The 23,602-nt window shown below is 42.3% G+C and overlaps 1 protein-coding gene across 1 annotated transcript in view; it reads left to right on the top strand.

Annotated features, from left to right (window-relative positions):
- The window catches only part of VWF (von Willebrand factor), a 1,005,270-nt gene that overhangs the window by 746,625 nt on the left and 235,043 nt on the right, over window positions 1-23,602 (top strand). Inside the window, exon 41 of the mRNA XM_069628335.1 lies at window positions 22,454-22,558. Coding sequence (XP_069484436.1) covers window positions 22,454-22,558 — 105 coding nt within the window. The remainder of the gene's footprint in view (window positions 1-22,453; window positions 22,559-23,602) is intronic.

The following is a 23,602-nucleotide window of genomic DNA, read 5'->3' as shown; positions in this document are numbered from 1 at the left end:
TCTCCCATGCACTTGCACATTCTCAATGTCACTGGGCCAAGTAAGATAATTTCTTTTTGTTCTCTCTTGTTCCCCTCCCTTGCCTCGTCGCGCTCTGAAACACTTGTGTACGCGCTCTGAAACACTTGTGTACGAGCATGATACAAATAAAATATCAATATCAATTATTAACAAGGCAAATGTGGAGAAAATACATGGGTGTCCCTCAGGTTGAAACTAGAAGTAGTATATTTTATTAAAATCGTAACGGTGTGGAAAACCTGAGATAGTGATCACCTTTTGCCAGTTGACTATCTCCCACCCTTTTTTGGTGTAAACCTCTGTATCTTCAATACTCCTTCTCACCCTTGAAATACTCTGACCCACCACTGAAGATTCCAATAATGATGGCCAACAAAAGTTCCAACTCCTTTTCTTAATAAGTCCTCAGGCTATTGGCTTCTTTAAACAACAACCGATAAGTCCAACGTTTGGCTGAAATCAAAAGTTAAAAAGTTCCCTAATCTTCAGAAGTCAATCCCTAATTTAATTTGCAGCAAGTGTTCCTGTTGGTTATTCATCATCTGGGTTCCTCCTCACCCGCTCTGCTTTCACATGCCTTCTATGGACCCCATCCTGCCACTTAAGTTAAATCCTCTTGTCTTCTCCTTCCACGTGGCATACTCCTTGTTTAGGCTTCTCGCCTCCAATGTTCTCCCCTGTTAATCAAGAGATCTGCAGGTCTGCCACATGTCCTTAGTGTCAGGACAAATTGAGGGTACCTGTCAGGTGATGCTCCCAGTTAGTGGTCTATTATTTCACCCTTTAACCTTAAGGGTTCTCTCTGGATTTCATTGGTCGATTGTAACACGGACAGGTATTTCTTCTACCCTTTTCTAGGTTCCTATCAGGTAGTCAACATTCTCTTATCTTTGCCCTCCTGCCAAAAGCACACCACGAACCTTTGGATTGCATGTAGAGATTCTGGATTTTGGCACCCTTAATTCCCAGAATGTTATTCATTCTTAAGGTCGGCTTTAAGGTTGTGCACTCTTCCACTACTGATATCTCTCCTGGCATGCCGCACTGTACCCCAGATCCTAGCAGGGTTTCACCAGGTGGAATCTTTTGATTGCTCTTGCATCCTTAAGTTCTGCCCTGGTATCTATTCGACCTATCTCAGGACTAGGCTTTCATAGTTCATTTTATGCTTCAACCCATGGGGCAAGGTCTTGCTCCTATTCCCACATTGGTTGTTTCTGTTCAGGGTTTGAATCTTGGAGTCCAATTGGTTAAATAGGCATCAGACCTGGGATTCTCTACTGTGGGTCTGCCAAGGTTTAAAGGGCTGTGTGGCAATCGCCGCCATCTTGCCTCTTATCAGATTGTGAAGCATGCCCTCAAACTGATCCTAATCTCTTATCACTTGCTCGTCCTGGGCTAACGTTCTTCCGAACCCACTCCCCCCAAAACACTGTTATGCTTCTGCGTCTTGTTCGCCCTGCAGGTAACACACACTTCTGTTCACACTACCTGTTTGTGGTGCAACCCAAGCTATGTCTAAGTGGTTTGGGATGCTCCAAAGGCTCACAGCGAAGATAACATGTGAAAGAACACAAATTGCCACACCTCTTATGCCTCCTCACACTCATCCAGTGGTGCAAGATGTGTTTACACATAAATGGGATACAGGAAAGGGCATGTATTGGCCTTCTCACAGGCCCCACTAAAGCAAATACCTGTGGTGGCAAGGCCATGAAGCTCCTCTTTGGAGTTACTAAAGGAAGGAATTGTATGTTATGTGCAAAGAAAGGTACACCAGGGTACACAATTCCCCCAGAGGGCTCTTTGCATTTTGCGAGGGTCTTTATCAGTATTCTTGGGGATACTGCTTGCGGCAAAATGAGGAAGAGCCATAGTAGGCTATGTGTATCTTATAATAAACTTAGACATGTTAAGTTATCTATTTGTATGTTTCTCTTTGTCTTATATACTAGAGCACACTGATGCCTCAGAAATAAGCTTAGGTAGTAATGGACAATTTACTCTTCCACTGTCGTCGAAATTCCACCCCATGCCACTCGACATTAGGAGTGACATCACACATGTCATCCAACTGGCATTATCTATAGCAAAGGGCTTCACACACAGTAACAATGTTTCTTCTTGGACACCATTATATGTCAATTACATACCTTTCGAGAACGGTTAAGGTCTACCAGGCCTCTCGGGTCCTCCACCTCCAAGACTCTTAGGGTAGCACCCTCCAGGAAAGGGAATCAGGGCAGCCAAACACTGGATGGTGCCTGAGCATCTGCTTGCATAAAGCTACACGAAGGACTCGGACCTCAAGGCAACCACTTTCATTTCAGGAACAGACATAAGACTTTCAGAAGTCGTACCCATCTGTATCTTCATCGCCCAAGCTCGTGGATCCTTTAACTTCCCTTTCTAAGCTTCCCATTTCCACAGCCAGGCTATACGTCTTGTGCTGATCATGCGGGTGCCCGGTGCCTAGTGTCAACATGACTTCTGCTAAATATTATAGTGTTCTGGACTGTAGCATGTTACGATACAGTTTGCTAGCTGGTTCCACACACTAGCAACATCTTCTGCTCGTATCCCTGCCCCTGGTTGCCGCCACCTAGGGAATCTGATCTGCGTTTATTCCAGAGCTTGTGAAATACCAATTGTCCCTTTTCTCTTTCCCTTGGCTTTGAGGCAGTATGAAATGGCTGCGCCCGCGGTGGGTGCCACACAAATTCCCAATAATAAATGAACATACATAGGAGAGGTATTCTAAATTTAGGAACACATTTGTATTGTGGCTGGAAATGCACAGTAAAGCAAAGCACATATTTTCAGCCTGGAGCTAGAAGACCAGTCAGGAGTCCCTACAAGTTCATTATAGACCATTACATTCAAAACGACCCCTTCTAAAGCTGCACCTACATTTCTGAAAGGTATAACCATGCATTTCTATACGTTGAAACATTTGCACATTATGTAGCAAACGTTAGGGTCATTTTTGAATATGCTTTTGTACTTTTAGACACTTTTGTAAGTCTCATGAAGTTGCCAGAGGAACACATCCAAATGGAATATATTTAGAAATATTTTTGGGAAAGTGAACCATTTTTGCATTTTAAAACCTCAATATTGTTTTCCACTTTTTAGGCTTTTTTGAACAACATCAACAAGGATGGCGAGAAAAGAAAAATTGGGTTGAACATCATTCATTCTCATTTAAAAAAATAAATCAAATCAATTATAGTATTCTTTGTGAATGGACCACTTGTTCCTAAAAAATGTAATTGAATACAATTCCATATAAATACATTTTAAAAAAACATTAATAAATGAAGATTCCGCTTGCATGACCTTAGCGCCTTTATACTTATATTTGGGAACTGCATACGTGGCTTACAACCACATAATATATAGCACATGGCCTGCATTGACGAAATCCAATAGATGGGGGAATCCATGTCACTGGAAACACAGAGACAGCAGTGAGCGATACAATGGGCCGCTCTGTGATATGTTGCATGTTGCAGCTCTCTTGCAGAGCCTTAATCTGGCATGTTAATCGAAATGACCCTGATTTTTATAAAGGGAAATGGATATTCACAAGGCTCTTTCATGATGTGCTTTGCTTTTCGCTCATGACCTCTTTACCCGCTCTAACATCTGGCTCTGATATGGAGATTACATACAACTACACACATTTGTGCAGGCAAATTGTTCACAGCGAACCCAGAGTTTTGCGATAGCTGAATGCTCCGGATTAAAGCTGAACACTTTCAATTGACCTGGGCCTTAATTGTTATCATTTTGCTTTGCATACCAGTATCTTATTATTTCGCGTAGATTTGAATAAATGACTTTTTCACTTTATTTATGTATTTGTTTATTTATATTTAAGCGACGAGGAGGGTTAGAGCGACATCCAAACGAAACTAAGGGCGACGTCATTGAACACCGGCTGCCCATAGAAGATAATGGGCCTCATTACGAGTCTGGCGGTAACCAGGTGGTTTTACCACCTCGTTTACCGCCGGACTCGTATTACCATTCCGCCTCCGTGACTCCTGGAAATACCAGGGCATTAAAACCCTGGTGTCCCGGGAATTTCGGAGGCAAAATTCGGTAAATCCCCATTCCCATTGAATCCCATAGGACTCAATTGGAATGGGGAAGTGGAAACACCGGCACCATCTATTGATGGTGCCGGTGTTTCCACATCCACCTGCAGGCGGGCCGCGTTAAAACCCGCCAGATCAGACCTGGCAGGAACATCACCTCCCGCCTGCAGGAGTCGGGATCGGGCGGTCCGGAATTAACAGTGGTGGCGGGTTTACCGCCACTGTTCGTTCCGGACCGCCCTACCTGTAATGGGGCCCGATGTTTCCTTTTATGAAGAGAGAGGGAGTCCACACTTTCCCAGTCGCTTCGTTTTATATGGGGGAGGGGCGGCTTGGGAACTGAGGAGAACGCGAGATGGCTCCAGAGTCTTAAGGCGGGAGGGATACAACGAGAAATGGATGGGTGGCTCTCAACTCCACAAAGGGGTTCAGCCTGACATCTGCTAGGCAATGGAAATAAAATGAGAGTGTCCTCTGACATCTCTCCGGACTGCAGGATGGGGATACGCTCCATTGTTGAAAGCTAGCCATTTATAGCTGCATGTTATGTATAGCACCTGTTCCTCGCCCGCCCCCCATCGCCCCGTGCACTGTCGCCATAGACTAGCATTGTAGAGCTGTCTTGAGGGACCTATATGAAGCCTAACAAATGTTATGTTATTATTTTATGTTATTTTATTTATAGCGTGCCAAAGCCCGTGGGCATCCATGCGCCGAGAGACAGAAGTAGATAATTCAAGACTGCTAAGAGAGTCAGTCCCACTGGTTGAAAAGCACTGTTTTCAGCTGCTTTCTAAATTCCAGGTGGTTTTCGGTTTTTCGTAGATGTACAGGTTAGGCGTTACAGGGCCTTGCCCCCTGAACATGCAAGACCTAACCAAGACCCCGGGCACGTTTGACCTGGCGTTGTTCCAGAAGGAAACCCTCAGCTGATCTCAGGTTTTTTTGGGGGTGATAGATGTTTACTCGATCTTTCAGGTACGCCAGATATCCTCTCCCCTCAACCCTCACATCAACCCAGAAGTGGAAAAATATTTGGCTGAGAAAATGCCACAAGCCCATTCCCCTTGCTGTGATTTGATATGATGTGGCATTTATAACGCGCCTGTACACAAGTGTTTCTAGCCGTGACAAGACAAGGGGGGGGAAGACAGAGGGGAGGACAAAACAACGATCTTACTAGGCCTTGTGTCATTCAAATCGCGCAAGTGCAGTGATGGGGAAAGGGAGAAGTGCCAAAGGGGTGGGGGGTGGAGAAGTGCAGGTAATCAAAAAGGGCAGCCAGGGGTGGCTCAGCGTGCAGGTAATCAGAAAGTGCAGCCAACGGGTAACTCATAAACGCAGAGAGAGGCAGGTCTTTAGGGTTACAGATACAGACCACAAGTGCTGGGGGAGCCAAGAGGCAGTGCAAGGTGCAACTGGATTGAAGAGTAGAGGCAGGAAGATTTAGAAAGAGGCTGTTGAAGTAGTCAGGCTTTGAGAGGACCACAGCTCTGGAGACAGTGAGCTTCTGGTGGAAAGTGAGGAAAGGAAGAATACCTCTGAGGAGGTGTAGCTGATAGTTTGACTTCTTAGAGATGTCAGAGATGTGAGGAGAGAAGGCAAGAGGGAAGGATATATATATATATATATATATGTATATATATATATATATATATATATATATATATATATATATATATATATATATATATATATATATATATATATATATGGAGGTTTGACCCAAAAGAAAACAGGTCGATACGGTAATTCGGCTAACAAATCCCTTTATTTTGTTTATTTCCGTGCTTTTGTAGTTTATCACCGCTTCCTCAGGCAGGAATGCAATGAAGTCTGTAACGCAACGAAACCCCTGAAATTCAGCTAAAGCCACCTTGACCGTGTGATGACATTACAGATGACATCACTGTCATCGGAGTGCCCACTATATATTTTAGAACACTACAAGACCACTAGCCATGGCCGAAGGCCTTTGGCCGGGCCCACTGTTCATTGTAAAACACTACCAGACCAATAGCCATGGTGAGCACAGCCACTTTATATTTTAAAACACTTGCAACACATCGCTCAAAGACTTCCATCAATCACACACTGATTTTGACCTGTTTTCACAGGGGTATTGTGTATAAAAGATTGCAGGCTTTGCAAACTCGCAATGTTTTTAGGCAATTTGCAGTTAGATTAAATTATGTGCCAAGGATCACACACTTTGGTTACGCAGCGTGCTACAAGCCCCTTGTTTTATGGCCGATCTGTTGGTGACTGTTGGGATACATCTCACAACCCCAGCTTACCGCGTTTAAGCAGCACAGAAAAGGGGAAAAAATGATCCCCTGCAAGAATAACATATGCCCATGTACTTTTGCCCCAGTAGCGAAAAATCAAAAGCTGGCACCCATGAATACACGCACAGTAAGTGAACATATGTCGTAAAGTGAAATATACAAATGTAATTCAATTGACCTTTCCCTTAGAAGAAAGTATGCAAGATAAAATAGCAAAAAATAACTTGAATGAGAAAATGTTCTGATAAATATGCTGGCAAAGTATACAAGGTGCTCACCTTTTAAACCCAGCAATCTGTAGTGAAATATTCCCTGGAAAACAAAATCCCAATATGACAAAAGTGCTTGTGTTCTTGTGGATAAACATCTGCACTGGGAACATGACAACCTGAGTAAAGTCCTGGTAGCCAAATACTTGAGCAAGCTTGCCAAATAAAAAATAAAAGCCAAGGGCTTGCATCCACACTCTCAAAAAAAGTTACGCTGTCCACCCACATGTGTCCTTTACTTGATCCCTGAAAAGCAGCCACAATCAGGGGCAAATAACTGCACCAGTGTCCAGGATTGCAAACACTCTTGCCACATCATGGGCAAATACTAATGACCTAGTTGCCCTCTCAACATTTCCCTTGCTCATCCCCATGTCTGGCTTTCAACAATACTCTGTTTTATAAAGATAACTTGAAAAGTGCACATACCATAGTGTTACTCAAATATATAAATCCTTATAAAAATATGTTAGGCAACACGTATACAATTGTGGTATTATTCCCCCCATGTTGACTGGGAGACTACAAATACCAGAATGCAAATCAGCAAATGGCAAAGAATGGTTTCTGAGTGTAATACTTTCCAGGAATGACAATAGCATGGTTTAAAAAATAATATGTTTGCTGTGGATTATGAGATATTTAAAACTAGGAAAATGCACAGAATCTGGGACAGTGGACTGTCTCCCATCCATGCAGTAAGCAGGAACATGTTATCTTCCAAAGGAGGAAGGGGCAGGCCCCCTAAGGCAATGTTGATCAAAATGGTCTTGTATCTTGGGATAATGTATTAGGCAACATGGCCTGAGGAAGCTGGCCACTTCGTCGCTTTGACGTTAAGCAGGGTTGGTCCCGGTTACTGCATAGATAGGAGACGCAAATGCCTGGCCCTGGCCATTGATTTTTCATCCCTGATGTCACTGCAAACATATCTATTTTTCTAAAACCTTTTTTTTCTATAGCCGCATGTAGAGAACTACAGATTCCCTCGGCTATCTGTAGTCATATGATAGCCGCGAATATTGGAAAATCCACTGACAGAAAATGCTTTCCTGAACCCCCAGGCCCTCACCAAGTGCCCCCCTCCTCTGTGCCTGCTCCCCACAAACCCATGATGGCCTTCTCACTAACGCTGCCCTCTCCCATTCCCTGCACATCACACGCTATTCCTGTGATGCAGTCTGCTTTCAAATGTCGGCTATTTGCCGCTATTCTGTCCATAGCTGAGACTACAGAAAAGGTTTAAGTTGTAAACTCAGTCCCTATACAGCCTCCAACTCCCAGATTTCACTTGGTGTTCTCTTACCCTCCCCCCCACCTGTAGACTGTTGGCATTTGCATGGTTTTTGACCCGCAAATTGCTTTTGTCCTGCATTTTATTTTCTGATCTCCTTGGCTATAGCCACAGCAATCTCTTGCATCGAGCAAAAATAAAGATGGTGGCTGTTTAATTCATAAACACCCGATTCTCAGCAATTAACCCAAGATACAGCTATCTATTTTGGAGAAGGGGGGACCCACTTCTCAATCAAATAGTTTAAAACGACTGGACGGAATAACCCCAAACCACACAAAGGCCTCAAATCAACGCTTCATGCCCAAGTTGTTTCGGACCTGGTTCAATTCCATCCAACGGTTTGGGATGCACGTTCTGGCAAAACTTGACCTTTTTTGTCCATGGGAAAATGATTGGGAAGCAGGCCACAACATTTGTTTTGATTTTTGTTTTCTTAATAGCTTTTTTATTTGTAAACTAATCTTAACCAAACCTTGCAGTCTGGTGGAGGCACGTCCCTAGCTGACTTCAACTTTTTGCCCACATCCTTCGTACAAGTCAAAAGTTATTAGAATATTAGCAATACATTTTTTCAAGCTTCCTATGGGAGTCTGACTCACCTTAACTCTAGGGCGGCAACCACCACCCTATAATTTGGGGAAAAAACATTAGTTTCAGGCAGGGGTGTTGCTAGCTCTGCAAAAGATCTGGGGCTACACTAATGTCGGGATTGTTGGGACTCTGGGCTAACTAGCCTTTAGGTTGTAGACACTGAGCTTCTATTTGGGGCTACAACCATAAGACTATAGAACCCTCAGCACCCCCTAGCAATGTCCCTGGTTGCAGAGACATTAAGGTGAGCAATACGATGTAGAAAAAACTTTCAAATTCAGGGAAAACACTTTAGTTGAATGGACGTGTCCACTATACATGTTCTCCAAATATGTTTATTTTGGACCAACTAGGTGGCCACGGCATTTGGCCATGGCCACTATACATGTCTTTCAGGCTCACTAGCCAGGGCCTTTATCTATGCCCACTGTATCTTTTCAAACTTTACCAGGCCACTAACCATAGCCTTCGGTCGTGTCCACAAAACGTATTCCCCCAATGTGTTTCTTTTGGACCCAATAGGTGGCCACGGCTTTCAACCGTGACCACTCTACATGTCTTTCAGGTCCACTGTACAGGTTCCCCCAATATGTTTCCCCCACACCTTAAAGCAGCTGCAAAATTCTACTTTATTTGTATTAATGTCATCTTCTTTAGCTCTCTTGCTTTCCCATATCCACAGTTATATTAGCAATTTACTACAACAGGATTAAGCGTGCACCCCATAACAATCCATTCTACATGCTCCATGCCATACAAGCATAACAGGGAATGTGCACACTTATAATTAAACCTTTCCTAAGGAGGTTTTCATGTTGCGCAGGGTATAATTTCATGTGGTAACATTGCTTACCATGTGCACATACTTACAACTGCACTTTTTCTCTATGGGAAAACAAATGGGAGTAGGTTGAAAACTGCATTTTTATGTTTTCATAAATAACCTTTTAATTTTTTGATGAATTGTTCCCAAAAGTTTTGGGGGTGGGGGCTTGATAACCTTTGGTTTAGAAAATGTCATCCAAATCCATCCAGCAAGTCAACTGCTATTAGTATCTCTCATCCTCTCTGCTGCAAGGCCCGAAGACCGATATGGAGGTTTTAAGGCGCAGAGGGCAAAAAAACGATTGCATGGATTTACCCCTAACCAGTGAAGGAAATTAGGTCAACACTTTTTGCCCAAATTGTTTCTTATTTGGTCCAAATCTGCCAAGCGGTTTTCAAGCTACAGCTATTCAAAAATTGCACCTTTTATCTATATTGAAAATTAATGGGTTAAAAACTGTTTTGTTTTCCTAATAACTTTTTCATTTTACAACGTTTTGTTCCCACAATTGAAGTTTGGTAGGGCCATGGACAAACTTTGTTTTGAAAATGTCATTCTATTCCATGAAATAAGTCAAAAGCTATTAACAATAGAACTTTGGGATGAAATGGCTGCTTTTTCATTTCTGAAATGCCTCTCTGCTGCAAACACCATGGGAGATATCTCTATTTGTTTGGGAGCACGGGGCACACCCTTCTCTGTCAAATATTTAAAAAAAACTGCTGGACAGAATAACTCCAAACAACACAAGGATTTCAAGTCAATGCTTCATGCACAAGTTGTTTTGGACCTGGTCCAAATCTGTCCAGCGGTTTTCACTGTGCAGGCTTCCCACAGTTCACCTTTTTTTTGTCTATGAGAAAATGAATAGGGACTAGGCCGAAGGTGCTTTTTTGTTTTCTTAATTTCTTTATTTTTTAACGGATCTCTCCCATACAAAATTGTCTGCAACATTTCAGCCAAATCCGTTGTCCGAGTCCACAGTTATTAGCAATTAATTTTTTATATTTTCTATGGTACTCAGCACGCTCCTTAATTACAGTGTGGTGACTGCCGCACTACAATATAAATATATTTCACTGCAGTAAATTCTCAAAATGCAATCTGGCTTCACTGCAAAATAAACCTGTAGTTGCATGATGAGCATCCAGTTCTGTGCATTTTGCTTTGATGGGGAATGCCTTATAACTTATAACCTGTTATTCAATCGCATTCACACAAACAGTGTTTCCACTGAGGAAAGACCTCAGGGGGAGGTGTGAAGCTGCATGCCTGCCAAAAAATAATCTTCGGGGAGTTTCCTGTTCGCACAGGTTGGCTGCCTCATTTAAGTGAAGCGTTTTACATCCAGTCCAGCTCTCATGCCTGTCGCTGCCCTGTTCCCTCGGAGGTAAACAGCACCGGTATTAATCACACATGTTATTCCATAAACACACCCCGGTGGAGTCAGAAGACTGCACACGATTTTTCAGGCACTGTGCACCAAAAACCTCCTTCCGTGCCCAGAGGCTGATAGTCTGAAGAAAAGAAAAAAAATAAATTATTTTAAACAAGCTCAGGCTGCTAAATCATACCAGGGTGGGGGGGGGGCATGAATGAAATGTTTTCCTTTGAAAAAGTAAACTTTGGCAAATCACTTTCTATGTTGGCACGTGGCACAATCAGCCATGCTACTGTAGCTGCAGTGTTTTTTCAGGCTGCACTTAATGCTTTCACAACTCATTTAAGCCATGAGGATATTGGGTCTGGTTTACAGAAGCATTTTTCAATTGGAAAATCACATTGAAAAACGCTTTGGAAATCAGGCCCATTGTATACTGAAGCTCTGCAAATACAGCCGCTGCGGGAAGCTACAGTCCTCTTTATGCGTCCCACTTCTAGATGACCCTGCACTTCTTCCCCACTAATCCAACAGGATTCTGTCCGCATCAAATTACCTATTATAATGGAAATGCATTAGGGATCTCACACATCTGTTGTTACATTAGAGATTACTTTTATAAACACATCATTAAACAAGAAACCTGAAATTAGTGTAAGCATCCCACTGAGAACATTTTTCATTTTTGCTATGACCTTCAAAAATGCTGCAGGGCACATAGCCGTAGGATGCCACAGGGAGGGTCCACCTAATGTCCTTCTTCACATGCCTACAGTGTAAAGGGAAGCAGGTAAGGGCCTCTGCCAATAAGCAACTGTGTTAGCAGTGTATTTAATTCGGTGTATGGATCCTTCTTCCTACTTATTCTTCTTTTGGTATAGCTGTCACAATCCTACCCACCTGCCACCCAGCACAAACTGCCTCTGAATTCATTTACCTTTTTTACTGCTGCAGTTTTTGACCAATCTAATTTCATGTTCCATTCCGGGTTTTGGGTTAAACCAGCCGATGCATTCTGGTACATGTATGCTGTCTAAAAGGAACAGGGCTGGACGAGGCATATTAAGTAAATTTGTTTGCAGTAAGCTACTAAGAGCTGGAGAGGCCCAGATTGAATTCACCCATTCCAATCTACCACAGGCTAGGCTGCAGAGAGCTGGAAAATCCTTAATTACAAACCACTGCTGCAGGCTACTGAAGCCAAGGGCTGGGCTTAATTGAACACAGCTGCCTGAGACTAAAATCAGCCCCACCCTTTGGCCTGTTGGCTGGGGATCGCCTTTACAAGCACACTTTGAACAGAAGCAGTTGTCATGCTTGGGCTCCTGTGACCAGTATCTGAACCATTCCTGAATATCCTGATTTTGGCTTTTGAAACCTGTTTACTGTTGCTGCTTTGCAGCACCCTTTCCAGTCTGATTTTGCAGTCTGCCTGTTATCGAACAACCTTTCCTTGATTTCCAGCTTTTGACTTCTGAATCCTTGTCTTGTTTTGCTGTTAGAAGACATTCAGTTCTTTACTGTTATCTTTTCAGACTTTCTGACTTTCTGTAAACACCTTGTTTTCTGTAAGCATTTCTGCTTCACAAACTTGTCCTGTTTCTGCCTAACTTTTCTCTCTGTCTCTCTGAAATCCCAGCCTTTGGAAGTGATCCTGTTTGTTCCTTCCCTGCGATATATTGTATTCTGATATTCCAGTCTCTGCTTTGTACTTTGTTTCTCTATCCTGCCCTGTACCTGGTTATTTTATTCAATGCTGCTTTCTACCTGTATTACATCTTGGTCCACTGTTGTGTCTCTGCTTTGAATCCATTTACAGTGTGACCCCTGGGTTGGTCTCCATTCAGAACAGATAAGGCAAAGACTTCTGTTGCCTTCGCCTAGTCCATTGAAGTCTTAGGTGCCTCAGTATAAGGTCTCCAGTTTTACCCTTGCATTGAATACAACAGTCTCTTCAGCATGCCTAACTCATGATGCTGCTGTATGACCGTTGTTAAGAGTAATCTGCTGGTACCGATCCCAAGAGCTTTCCCTAATCCCTGGAGACCCCTTATCATATTACAGTACACCTTGATCAATCTGTGTTGCCCAGTGTATTTGCTTGTCTTTGCTTTCTCTCTGTCTCTTTACTTACCACCAGCTTCTGCCCATGCAGTTCCTGTGAATACCTGTCTGAACTCAAATCAGCTTGGTATGTACCCTGTTTCTGTTATATGCTAGCGTTGCCTCAGGAATCTCCCCGAAGCTACAGTGCAGACTGTGAGATATAGCTTTTGCCCTGTGCTTTCCGGCTAGACCGCTCTCAATAGCTCCTGGTGGAAACTAGATATGCAAATCTTTAAACAAACAGCATGGTGCTCTGGATTGGCTTCATGCTCCATAAGGATATCATGGTTGCCTTGGTGGCTATGCCACAGGGTCACCCAGCAGCCATCACTTGAAGTTCACCTCTAGATCAGAAATACATGAGCAAAGCTTTGTGGCTAGTGGCTATGCAAATTAACCCACATGGAAGACTTTAGCTTCAGAAAATTGTTTTACAGTGCAGTGCTATTTTATACATACCTTCTTCGACCTGAGATAGACAGTTCTCAAGGCTGGGCTAGGCAAATGGAGAGGGAGGGGTCTCTCCAACTTAGATTTGCACCATTTCCCAAATCTGTCGATTTTCCTGCGCCTGAATGCAATATGTCAGACCATCTTAACTTTGTCTTAACTAAAGTATTTTCACTGAATTCCAAGGCTGCTGTTATGCTAGATCTTCTCCAATGTGCACTGTCCATGCTGCATCAATTAGTAATTGGCAGATTCCATAAGAAAAGTCCCAGTAGTCTTTTCAGACAAGGTAGGAACATTGACAGGATACCAGCTTGACATAATGTGAAACATGTTTCCACTCCAGTTAAATGTAAACCAAGGAAGATACCGTTACAATTACTTGGCGCTCTGGAGTCATTATTGTGAGGAATAGTTGCTGTGAAGGCATCATCGAGGAGATGGAATCATCTCATTGTGTTCACTACAAAGATGGGTCACAGCTTATGTTTGTGTGTAGACCCAAGGTGACCCGGTGTGTGCGTCATAATAGACAGCCATTCCCTCCCCACCATAGGTGAGATGATCCACAGAATAGGAGGTAGAACAGTATTCACAGCTATGGACCTTTGCAGAGCTTGCCATCAAATATAATTTCAACCAAAATTTACAAAACGACCACCTCCATCACACTAAATGAGATCTTCAGATGTAACAAAGTGACGTTTGCCCTTGCATCCATGACTTATGTGTTCCATCGTCTGTTAAAGAATTTCTTTAAAGCGATACCACGCATGAAGTACTTCCAGGACGACATCCTGATATTCAGCAGGAGTCGGGCCTGAGTATTTTGAAAGAAATTAATACGAGACCCAAAAAGGAAACGTGCAGACAGTTGCACAACAACTTTGTTTTCTTGGGCTGCATGTATTGAAGGACAGGGACAAACCCAGAGTCACTTGTGAGGACCATATTTTCAGAGCAGAATCTAAGGCCAACGAGGAGCTCTTATCATTTCTCAGTCTGAGAAAATATTATTGAAAATTATGCCAAACATTGCTTGAGCCATGGAGACCTTAAGATGGCTTCTTTGTGAAGGAGAAACGTTTGAATATTTTAGAGAAGCAGTAAGCATTTGAATAGACCAAAGTATGGATCATGAATCTGTAAGGGACATGAACATGACATCTCCAGGACTTTGTAGAATAGCTACATTGCTTGTTGAATACAACTACAGCATGGAACACAGCCAGGAATACCACAACAGTTTTTCTGTCTGCCTTTCAAACTTATCGATAGAGGAAAAGTAATGTGAACATCAGAATGTGGATGACTCCTCAAGGGCTCACTGGCATATGTCTGTGTTATAGCCGTGTATGCTATCCTGAGAGAGGAGTCAGAAATGACCGAAGCCAGTGATGAAGTATGCAAGAAAGGGCTGGCTGTTACATGGGACCTTGGAGGAGACCTTCAAATCTTACGCACCTGTAGTGGAATACACTCTGTCGAAGGAGTTGTATTAGGATTGAGAAATGTTCATAGGTATCAGAGATGCTGAGGGATGCACTTTTGAAAATGTACTTTTTGTAATCACTGACATTTATGGGTTAGTAAGAGTTAGTTTGGTTGTCAGAGATGGACAGGGACACACAGAATGCTGTGTCCATGAGTGCAGGGAGTGTACTGAGCGCGACAAAACATTCACCACTGGGTGTGCCCCTTTGCAGATGATCACCCTGGATATGATGAGACCCTTCCACTAACAGCCCAATAAGAGGACGTCTGCCATATTGGTAGTGGATTATTGCAGTCTACTACTGAAGTGAAGTAATTCACTCAGGAAGGTGTCCACAGACTCTGTTATTCAGTTTGTGTTAGAGCACTTTCAGTGGGAAGAGTGGCCCACCATACCTCTCTACAACCACCAGACCAACAGGCTAGTATAGAAATGTAAGAGTAATTATGGACAAAGTATAGATGGTGGCAAGCTCTAGACATCATTGAAGAGATCCAAGCCTGCTCATGTTATCATCAGATATAGTTTGTGGGAACACCCTGCCACCAAAAGGAATCCCTTTGGTATAAAGAGAGGCAGATAGCCTCGAGACACTGCATGCCCTCAATGGTTGGGCTCCACAGTAAAAACTAGTAGATGAGGTGACCACCAATCCCAATTTCTGGAGCAAAGAGCTATGAGGTTTAAGAGAGGTTAGATCAAAAGGAAGGGAGACAGGGAAGAGAATTTAGGAGGGCCAGTCGGATCAAGATCAGGGTTCCGCATTCCGTACCCAAGGGAGAGTCTTATTATAGTCGGTCTGTGAAGGTGTTCAGATCTGCTGTCATCACCGAAAGCAGCCTAGTGAAGAAAGCAAGGCTCAATCCCATTTCCCCATTAGGGCAGTTCCTTCCCCTTGCCCTACATGTGCTGTATAGTCTAGTGTTGTGTAAAATTTGTTCAAGGGGGTGGATGTGTTCTAATCTTGAGCTACATTGCTGTACTAACCACATATACCCCCTTCCTCATATATTCATGAACCACCCATATTCTCTGTGATGATGTCAGTAAACGTGGCCTGGAGTGCTTCTGGGATATGTTGACATCATGGATCCCTGAGCCTACTCCAAGGAGAAGGCCAGAGAAGATAGAGGCAATGGTTTGAAATTATGTAAACTGATGTAAAATGATGTTTAATCTACTTGACCTGACCATCGTTACGGCAACGTGACATCAGAGGTGACATCACAGATAGCATCACTATGACAGCACCAATTATATCATCTGGACATGAACCTATGATATGAATACTATGTTAAGAAGTCCTGTGAGGTTCTTCTTGTTTAGTAACAGTAAACAGAAACCTTGATCTTGATTGTAGTACATTGACAACATGACATAAATATATACTGTAAGTGCTGTATATGCAGGCCTTAACCTTGTAGAATGGCCTTAGGTCACTTTTCTTGGGATTTGGCTAGTTGTCAGGATGCACATTGATTGAAATTATAAGTAGTACAGCGACATATTCTCTCCTTTATATCCCTACATGTATGATGACACACACTATTCTTCAACTGATGCTCTGTTCATCGTATTTGTTTCCTCATTACCAGATACTATCTGAGTGTGCATCAAATTGTGTGTATAGATGGATATATTATTTAAGTATATTCTCGATATCCGCATAGAAGACTAGTGCTTAGAGCTTCTGTCCAAGTTTAACCCTACCTTAGTTTTCTGATATAGATGGACATCTAACCTTACTTCCTAACCACATCATATGAGGTATGCTCTACTTACATGGTCCTTGATGTAGCTGTAGACAGTGGTAGTATATTAAAACCAGTAGTTCTATATGTTGCACAACACATCATCACATCATTAGACAGTTTTTTTAGGATCAGTCCATACCTGCTACCCTGCATACGGTGGATGCCATACTCTAAGCACCACTGCTAACATAGTCAACCACCATCATCTAGATAAAGCCACCACACTAAAGTTGAACCACTTCCCAAAAAGTGCTTAACATTTTACAACAAGCAGAAACTCCTACCAACAACAGTCACTTATTCTGAAGATAAATACTATTTATAGGAACACATTCTTCTAATATTAAAACCAATTAAAATCAGCATGGCTATACACATGGGAATGAGGGAAAGATTGCTCTTTTTGGTATGAAACATTTCAAATCATCTGTGACAGTGTCACACAACCTAAAGGTATAAACTATCCACAATCACAACATCAATACACCAACCAGCTGCACCAATGTTCCCCTTGACACTGATACATTCTCTATTGTTTTGTCCACAATAACGTACCATCACCAGTAATGCCATAGAACAAATACATACATAGTATTCTTAACATAAAATAGCATACCGGTTCAAACTGTTGTTACAATCGCAGACCCACCACAAACCTCCACCACAAAAGCCACACAGCTTCATAACAAGCTGCATATTTCTGAGTCCCACTAAATACTACATATTGCCTATATCTTGAGTACAGGTTCAAAGCAGTGTGGGGTTTAGCACCAGCCACCTATAAACCCAGATCATACATGCAGTAAGGATGCATTAAACCCAAAGGGGTAGATAAGTATCCAAATCGGAGTTATATGAGTGAAGATTTGCTCTGCTAATTGCAACAATTTGTATTTCCTCTGCCGCCATTGGTCTTTTTTTGTACACAGTACATGCCAACTAGATTAGCTTCAGTCCCAATGTAAGCCACGAAAATATGATTCCAAATCGATTGATATTGCTTTTTAAAATCATTGCCTTTGACTACAACTGTGGCTTAAACACATTGGACACACAGCTGACTTATAGAGGGGCCATTAAGTGCCAAACTGGCCTCTGACATGAAACAGTATCAAATATAGTGTGTTGTATGGCATTTCTCTCCTTAGGGAAACAAGGAAATCCCAATCACTGATTTCTATGAACTGACATGGCATGAATACACTGATGGGTACAGATTCAAAGGAGCCGATTGACATTACAATGATGCCCATAATGAAGCATACAGCTTTTTTCAATTTTTTGTAACCCCAGTTAGTTAGATGCCCTTGCCAGCTTCTGGTCTATTATATAAGACAATTACGACATACAGAGTAGTTCCCATGAAACCTCATGAATTTGAGACTATCTCTTATGGCACAGACAATGAAAGAGTAGAGTGTCTCAAGCAATTTCATCAGCGAAGTCTGTGGTTGCAGAGGTAATCATTTGATCACATGTTATGTTTGTTCAACCTATAGATGACAACACTTATGTAGGCGTGGACCTTTAGCTCCACCCCTTTACCCAAATTTGGCCCACCTTTAAAATTAGTATGTGCGCCTTTTGTACATAAAGCAAGTTTATTGTACAACGGCCAGGAGGGGGCTTAGATGACATCTAACAGTCAAACTAACCCTGGTCTCCCTGAACCACACAAAGAACACTCATTATAAACAGTTTGCAACTGTTAATACACTCCCCAGATACCGTTACAAAGGCATTCTCCCCACACATGATTGGTTGCCATATACAGAGAAATCTAAAACCCACACAGTTCATTGGACACAAACATTATAACACAATCCCCATAAACCTATAATTACAAGGTTTACATTTTCAACACACCCCTTCACAAAAACGTCTCCATATTTGGTGGCGGCCTTGCCTCTTAGTTACAAAATAACAGAATTCCTATTAATGACGCACGCAGACCTGCCCTAAAACTACCTAAACACATGAAAATGAGAGAAAGACACGTAGATTCCCTTTGACCTATTCATGTTTGCTAACCGCATTGCCTAAACCTGCCTGGTGTCTGATTTTTATGACAATTGACCCTTCCTAGTCACATGAGTTCCACCGACTGATAAGACAATCGCTTTCCAGAAATGTATTACTATTGATTTCCATAAGTGTCCTGGCTGAAGCCAAAAGGTGGAAGGTTGTTGGTGGAGCTAAGGCTGCAAAAATGATATACGAATGTTTTGGCTGAGGTGAGTAATATCAAGAAAGAGGTTGAGAAGTTGTTGAGAAGGAAGGTTGAATGAGATGGGCGAGGAGGTGACCAATCAGAAAAAGGACATTAAGAGCAAAAAGGGTGGAAGAGGTACCTGGAGTAGAAGTGTAAATGAAGTAGGTGGAAGGAAGAGAAATTAAAAGTGATGTTGACTTTAAGGAAGGGCTGGAACAGCAGGAGGAGGAAGGGGAGAAGTTGAGGTAGGAGGAGGAGCTGACAAGAATGGTGATAAGAGGTTTACAGAGGTTTTTGGACAGAGGATTGAGTTTAAGAGGAGGTATTTGGAGGTGATTACTGAACAAATATGAGGAGGTGAAAACACAAAAGGAGAAAATGGTATTTGGAGAGGGGCCCAGGAGACATCAGTTTGCAGGAAAGTGGGCTGAACAATTATTGGAAGCCCGTAGAAAGGAAGCTGGAAGGGATGTAGAAAAATGGACTGCAGAGTGAGAGGCAAAGGGGCAGGAAGGAGAGTGAGTAGAACGTTGGAGGGGATCAGAAATACATTGAAGTCCCTGATTAGAAGAGATCTATTCTGTTTTATTTGAAGTAAAACCCCAAAACTACCTTTTTCATGGCCTGCCTGTTACCTCTGTTGACCACCCAGACACCATAGTACATGAGTATAGCAGCTGTTTTGGAATGCAACCATTAAGCCTTAGCTCTGTCAACGAATTGGAGAAGAGACCAATGACTTCTCAGTGGAGATGAAAATGCATACATTAGTTTAGGTGAATTTAAATGCATTAAAATCAGGAAAATTGCAGTGGTAATGCTTACAAATACCTCTTTGCAGTTTTGATGGAGACGAACATATTACAGTACGACTAATCAATGGTAATTCCATTCGGTAACTCAACCGCACATTGGAAATTTAGCAGACTGCAAAGGAATGCTTATCCCAATGTGCCTTCAAACTCATTGTTTAGCATGTTAGACTTTGTGAATGAATACGTGAATATGTTTAGCATGTTTTTACTTGTTGTCTAGAACATTTTGTTTTGTTGAATAGTGTTTGCGTTAACTTATTTCAGCCTCTCTGCATTTTATTTTATTGCACCTTTTCAATGGGTCCGGTGCCAATTATTTATTGCAGTTGTTGTTTACAGGAATTGTATCTGTCGTCCGATTCTTTGCTGTGATGTACACAGCGCCTCACATAGTGTCGCGTGGAATCAGGCATTGAGAGCGAACATGGTGGGCCGAGGGAGTACCAGGTAGAATTCCTTCCCTATGAGAAGCTGAAGGTGGTGGTTGTGTTTCAGAAGATGGACCCCTCTCGCTGTGTCAGTTGTTGATGTAGGGTTTAAAGAGTCCTGCTGGGACTTGCGATTGATGGTTGTGGAGAGAGTGTGCAGCAGGTGAATGAAGGGAAGGTAGACTAGACGCGGTAGATTGATGGCTGTGGAGACAGTGTGCAGCAGGTGAATGAAGGGAAGGTAGAGTAGATGCGGTATATTGATGGCTGTGGAGAGAGTGTGCAACAGGTGAATGAAGGGAAGGTAGACTAGACGCGGTAGATTGATGGCTGTGGAGACAGTGTGCAGCAGGTGAATGAAGGGAAGGTAGACTAGACGCGGTAGATTGATGGCTGTGGAGACAGTGTGCAGCAGGTGAATGAAGGGAAGGTAGACTAGACGCGGTAGTTTGATGGCTGTGGAGAGAGTGTGCAGCAGGTGAATGAAGGGAAGGTAGACTAGATGCGGTAGATTGATGGTCGTTACCGCGCAGCTAGGATTCATGGATGGCTATGCCCTATGCACTGTTATGCTCCCACTGCATTTCATAGTGGCAACTCTCCTTGAAGGTCCTGTGCATTACAATGTTCAGAAGCCTGCTGAGGAGTGGGCGTGGGTTAGGCTGATTGCATTTCAGATCTCAGATCTTTGCACCCTCAACTCTACGGCATGGACTCCGCCTACCAAATGCTTAACAGACTCTAGCACAAGGATGACTGAGCACTGATCTTTTGAGTGTTGGTTCATTGGGTCTAAGGACTGAGGCAGAATGTTTCAGGCTTTCTCGAGCTTCAAGGTATAAGATGATAGACAAAACCATCAGGCCAGATTTGCTGCGTTGTTTACAATTCATTTACTACATGCTTGCCACAAATGACATGCAAGCGCAGAAGCTGCCATGATTGTGTAGCTTTTCATGAATCATGAAGGTTGATAGCAAACGCTTTTTCATTAAGTTATGACCAGGGATTAAAGTCCCCTACTTGAAGACTAGAGTGCCATCATGAGTCTGGTGCGCTGTTGAGAAATTTAGCTGTGACGGAATGGCAACATGCGTGTGGTCAATTCAACATTATTTATTTATTTTATTTGTATTTATTTTTTAAATGTATAGAGTGCGCAAACAGCCCGGGGGCATGAAGGTGCTTTTACAAGGACATTACTTAGTTACATCATATACAAAACAGGGTGAAAGACATTTAAACATTATAGAGATTACATTATAGAAATGTAAACCAGACACTGGGGATGCCTTCAGTCTGATGCGGAGTGACCCAAGACGGCAGGACTTCAAAACAGCGGAGTATTCCCCCTAATAATTGCCACTAGTTCCTCATTGCCATCATAGGGTTGTGTTCGAAGTCTGCGACTAGCAGGCCAAAGCAATCAATATCCGAGTTCATGCTGGAAGCACCTAAAATCCATTACAATCTTTACTTAAAAAGAGCTCTTGAATCATTCACCAAACAATTTGTCAAATCCACTCAGATTTTCCACAATGCAGATGTATGGGAACTATTTACATACGTTAACGTACAATGGAAGTGATTTGCATTTGTTAATTAATCGAAACTCAGCTTGAGTGTATAGTTTTTGGGTCAACAGGCCAGTCTCAGTTCCATCCTTTTAAGGTTGTTGTGAGCAGCTCTTGTTAAGCGAGGAAGTGGAAAGAACCGGTGGCAGTGTCGGATTACCTTAGGGAACAGCAAGATGGTTCTGGTGGCCGGTCCCGCCGTCAGATGGAAATCGATGTATAGGAGATCGTCTTTTCATACCACTGTGTGAAAACATTTTTGGGTGTGGGTCTGTTGTGGATGTGGCTGATGTATATAATTGCTGCTGCTTATATATAATGTATATCATGTCCATGACATGAACTGCAACATGACACTGTTTTCTTTTTTTTTTTTTAATGTAAGCCAGTTTATTTTGACAGCAAATCACATGGAAAATGTTCTGGTCATGACATATATCCCAATCAAGTACAATATTAGCATATAAAACCAAAAAGCAAAAACGTATTAGTGTTGCTGTACACTATATATGTATACCTGTGGCACAAACAAAAACACCCACTTGAGACAGGCACAAGAAGGGAATGAAAGAAAAGAAAGGTTAACATATATTACTGAAGTATGCCTCTCCTTACAGAATGAACCTTGACAATATAAGGAGAAAGGTAAGTGAAATGTTCTCGTGCCAGTTCTCTTCTCTTTATCATTGGACACACATTAGCTTCCATGTAATGAGGACACGCATATCTCTACTGAACACGTTCCCATCTAAAAGATAGATGCAGTTAATAGTGATTAAAACATTGTAGTGGAGTAGTCGGTGATTTATGCAACTTATACATATGTTTGCTTTTGTGTTGCAGTGTGTGACCTCGTTTCCTGTGATTTGCCTCCTGTCCCTACCTGCGAGGATGGATTTGTTGCTGTGTTGCATAATCCCGGCGAATGCAAACCTGATTATGGTTGTGGTAAGTGTTTCACTATTGGATGCAATGGGGAATGAAGATACGCAGGGCACCCTCCACTGCTCTCCCTTGTAAGATGCCCATCACAGAGCATTACTGACCCACAAGGCTCCAACCTTGAGCAGTGCGTTTTCCATCATCATCTACATTTTCTTTTTTGTTCCCATTATCGAAAATGTATAAACAAGTTGGTAGATGAAAAAGTTTTATTTATTTATTTATTTATTTATTTATTTATTTATTTATTTATTTATTAAATGTGTTACACACCCAGACCCTGGGGTATCACAGCGTGGTTACAGGTATATTTGCATAGGACGTAACACAAGCATCCAATCATTATTTACATGATGAAGATTAGATATAGTTACACAAGGAAAGGCATAGTATGAGAGAGAGACAGCACACAAAGTATTTACATTGGGATAGGTGAGACTCACAACGATGTGTGTGTGTCTGATGCATGAGATGCTAGGGAGAGCTAATGGTTTGTTGAATTGGCTAAAATGTTTTAAATAGCCAGGTGTTTAGACTTTTTTTTAAATTTGGGGAAGGAGACTCCCTTTTTAATGTGGATAGGGAGTGAGTTCCGGTGTTTCGGAGCGAGGACTTGAAAGCTCCTACCTCCTGCTCTGGTGCATTTGAAGCGGGGAATCTCTAGGAGTTCATCAGTGTTGGATCTTAGCATCCTGTTTGAGCTTCTTTTCCTGATGGCATTGTTCAGGTAAGTGGGGGCTTTCTTACTTTTTTATCTAGGCATTTGTGGGTTCAAATTCCATTATCTTCATCAGGCTTTCAATATTGTTTCAATATTGAAACAGATATATTCGTGCCTTTGCGTATATGTAATGCGCTAATAATCATAACATGTCTTGACTCTATTGACGGACTCCACAAGCATGCTACTTGTAAATATCACAAAATGTAATCCTGGACAGTCTACAAGAGTATATGTTTCATTTACTTTATAGCACCCCTAAACACTTGCAAAGACGAATGGTGAGTTTGGGTCACAAGATCATTTCTACCATTTGGATAGGGTTTGGA

This window comes from Ambystoma mexicanum, chromosome 12, assembly GCF_040938575.1.
Source record: "Ambystoma mexicanum isolate Mex_15411 chromosome 12, UKY_AmexF1_1, whole genome shotgun sequence".
NCBI classification, from domain to species: Eukaryota; Metazoa; Chordata; class Amphibia; order Caudata; family Ambystomatidae; genus Ambystoma; species Ambystoma mexicanum.
The sequence above is the reverse complement of the archived record's forward strand: the minus strand, read 5'-3'. Positions and strand labels throughout refer to the sequence as shown.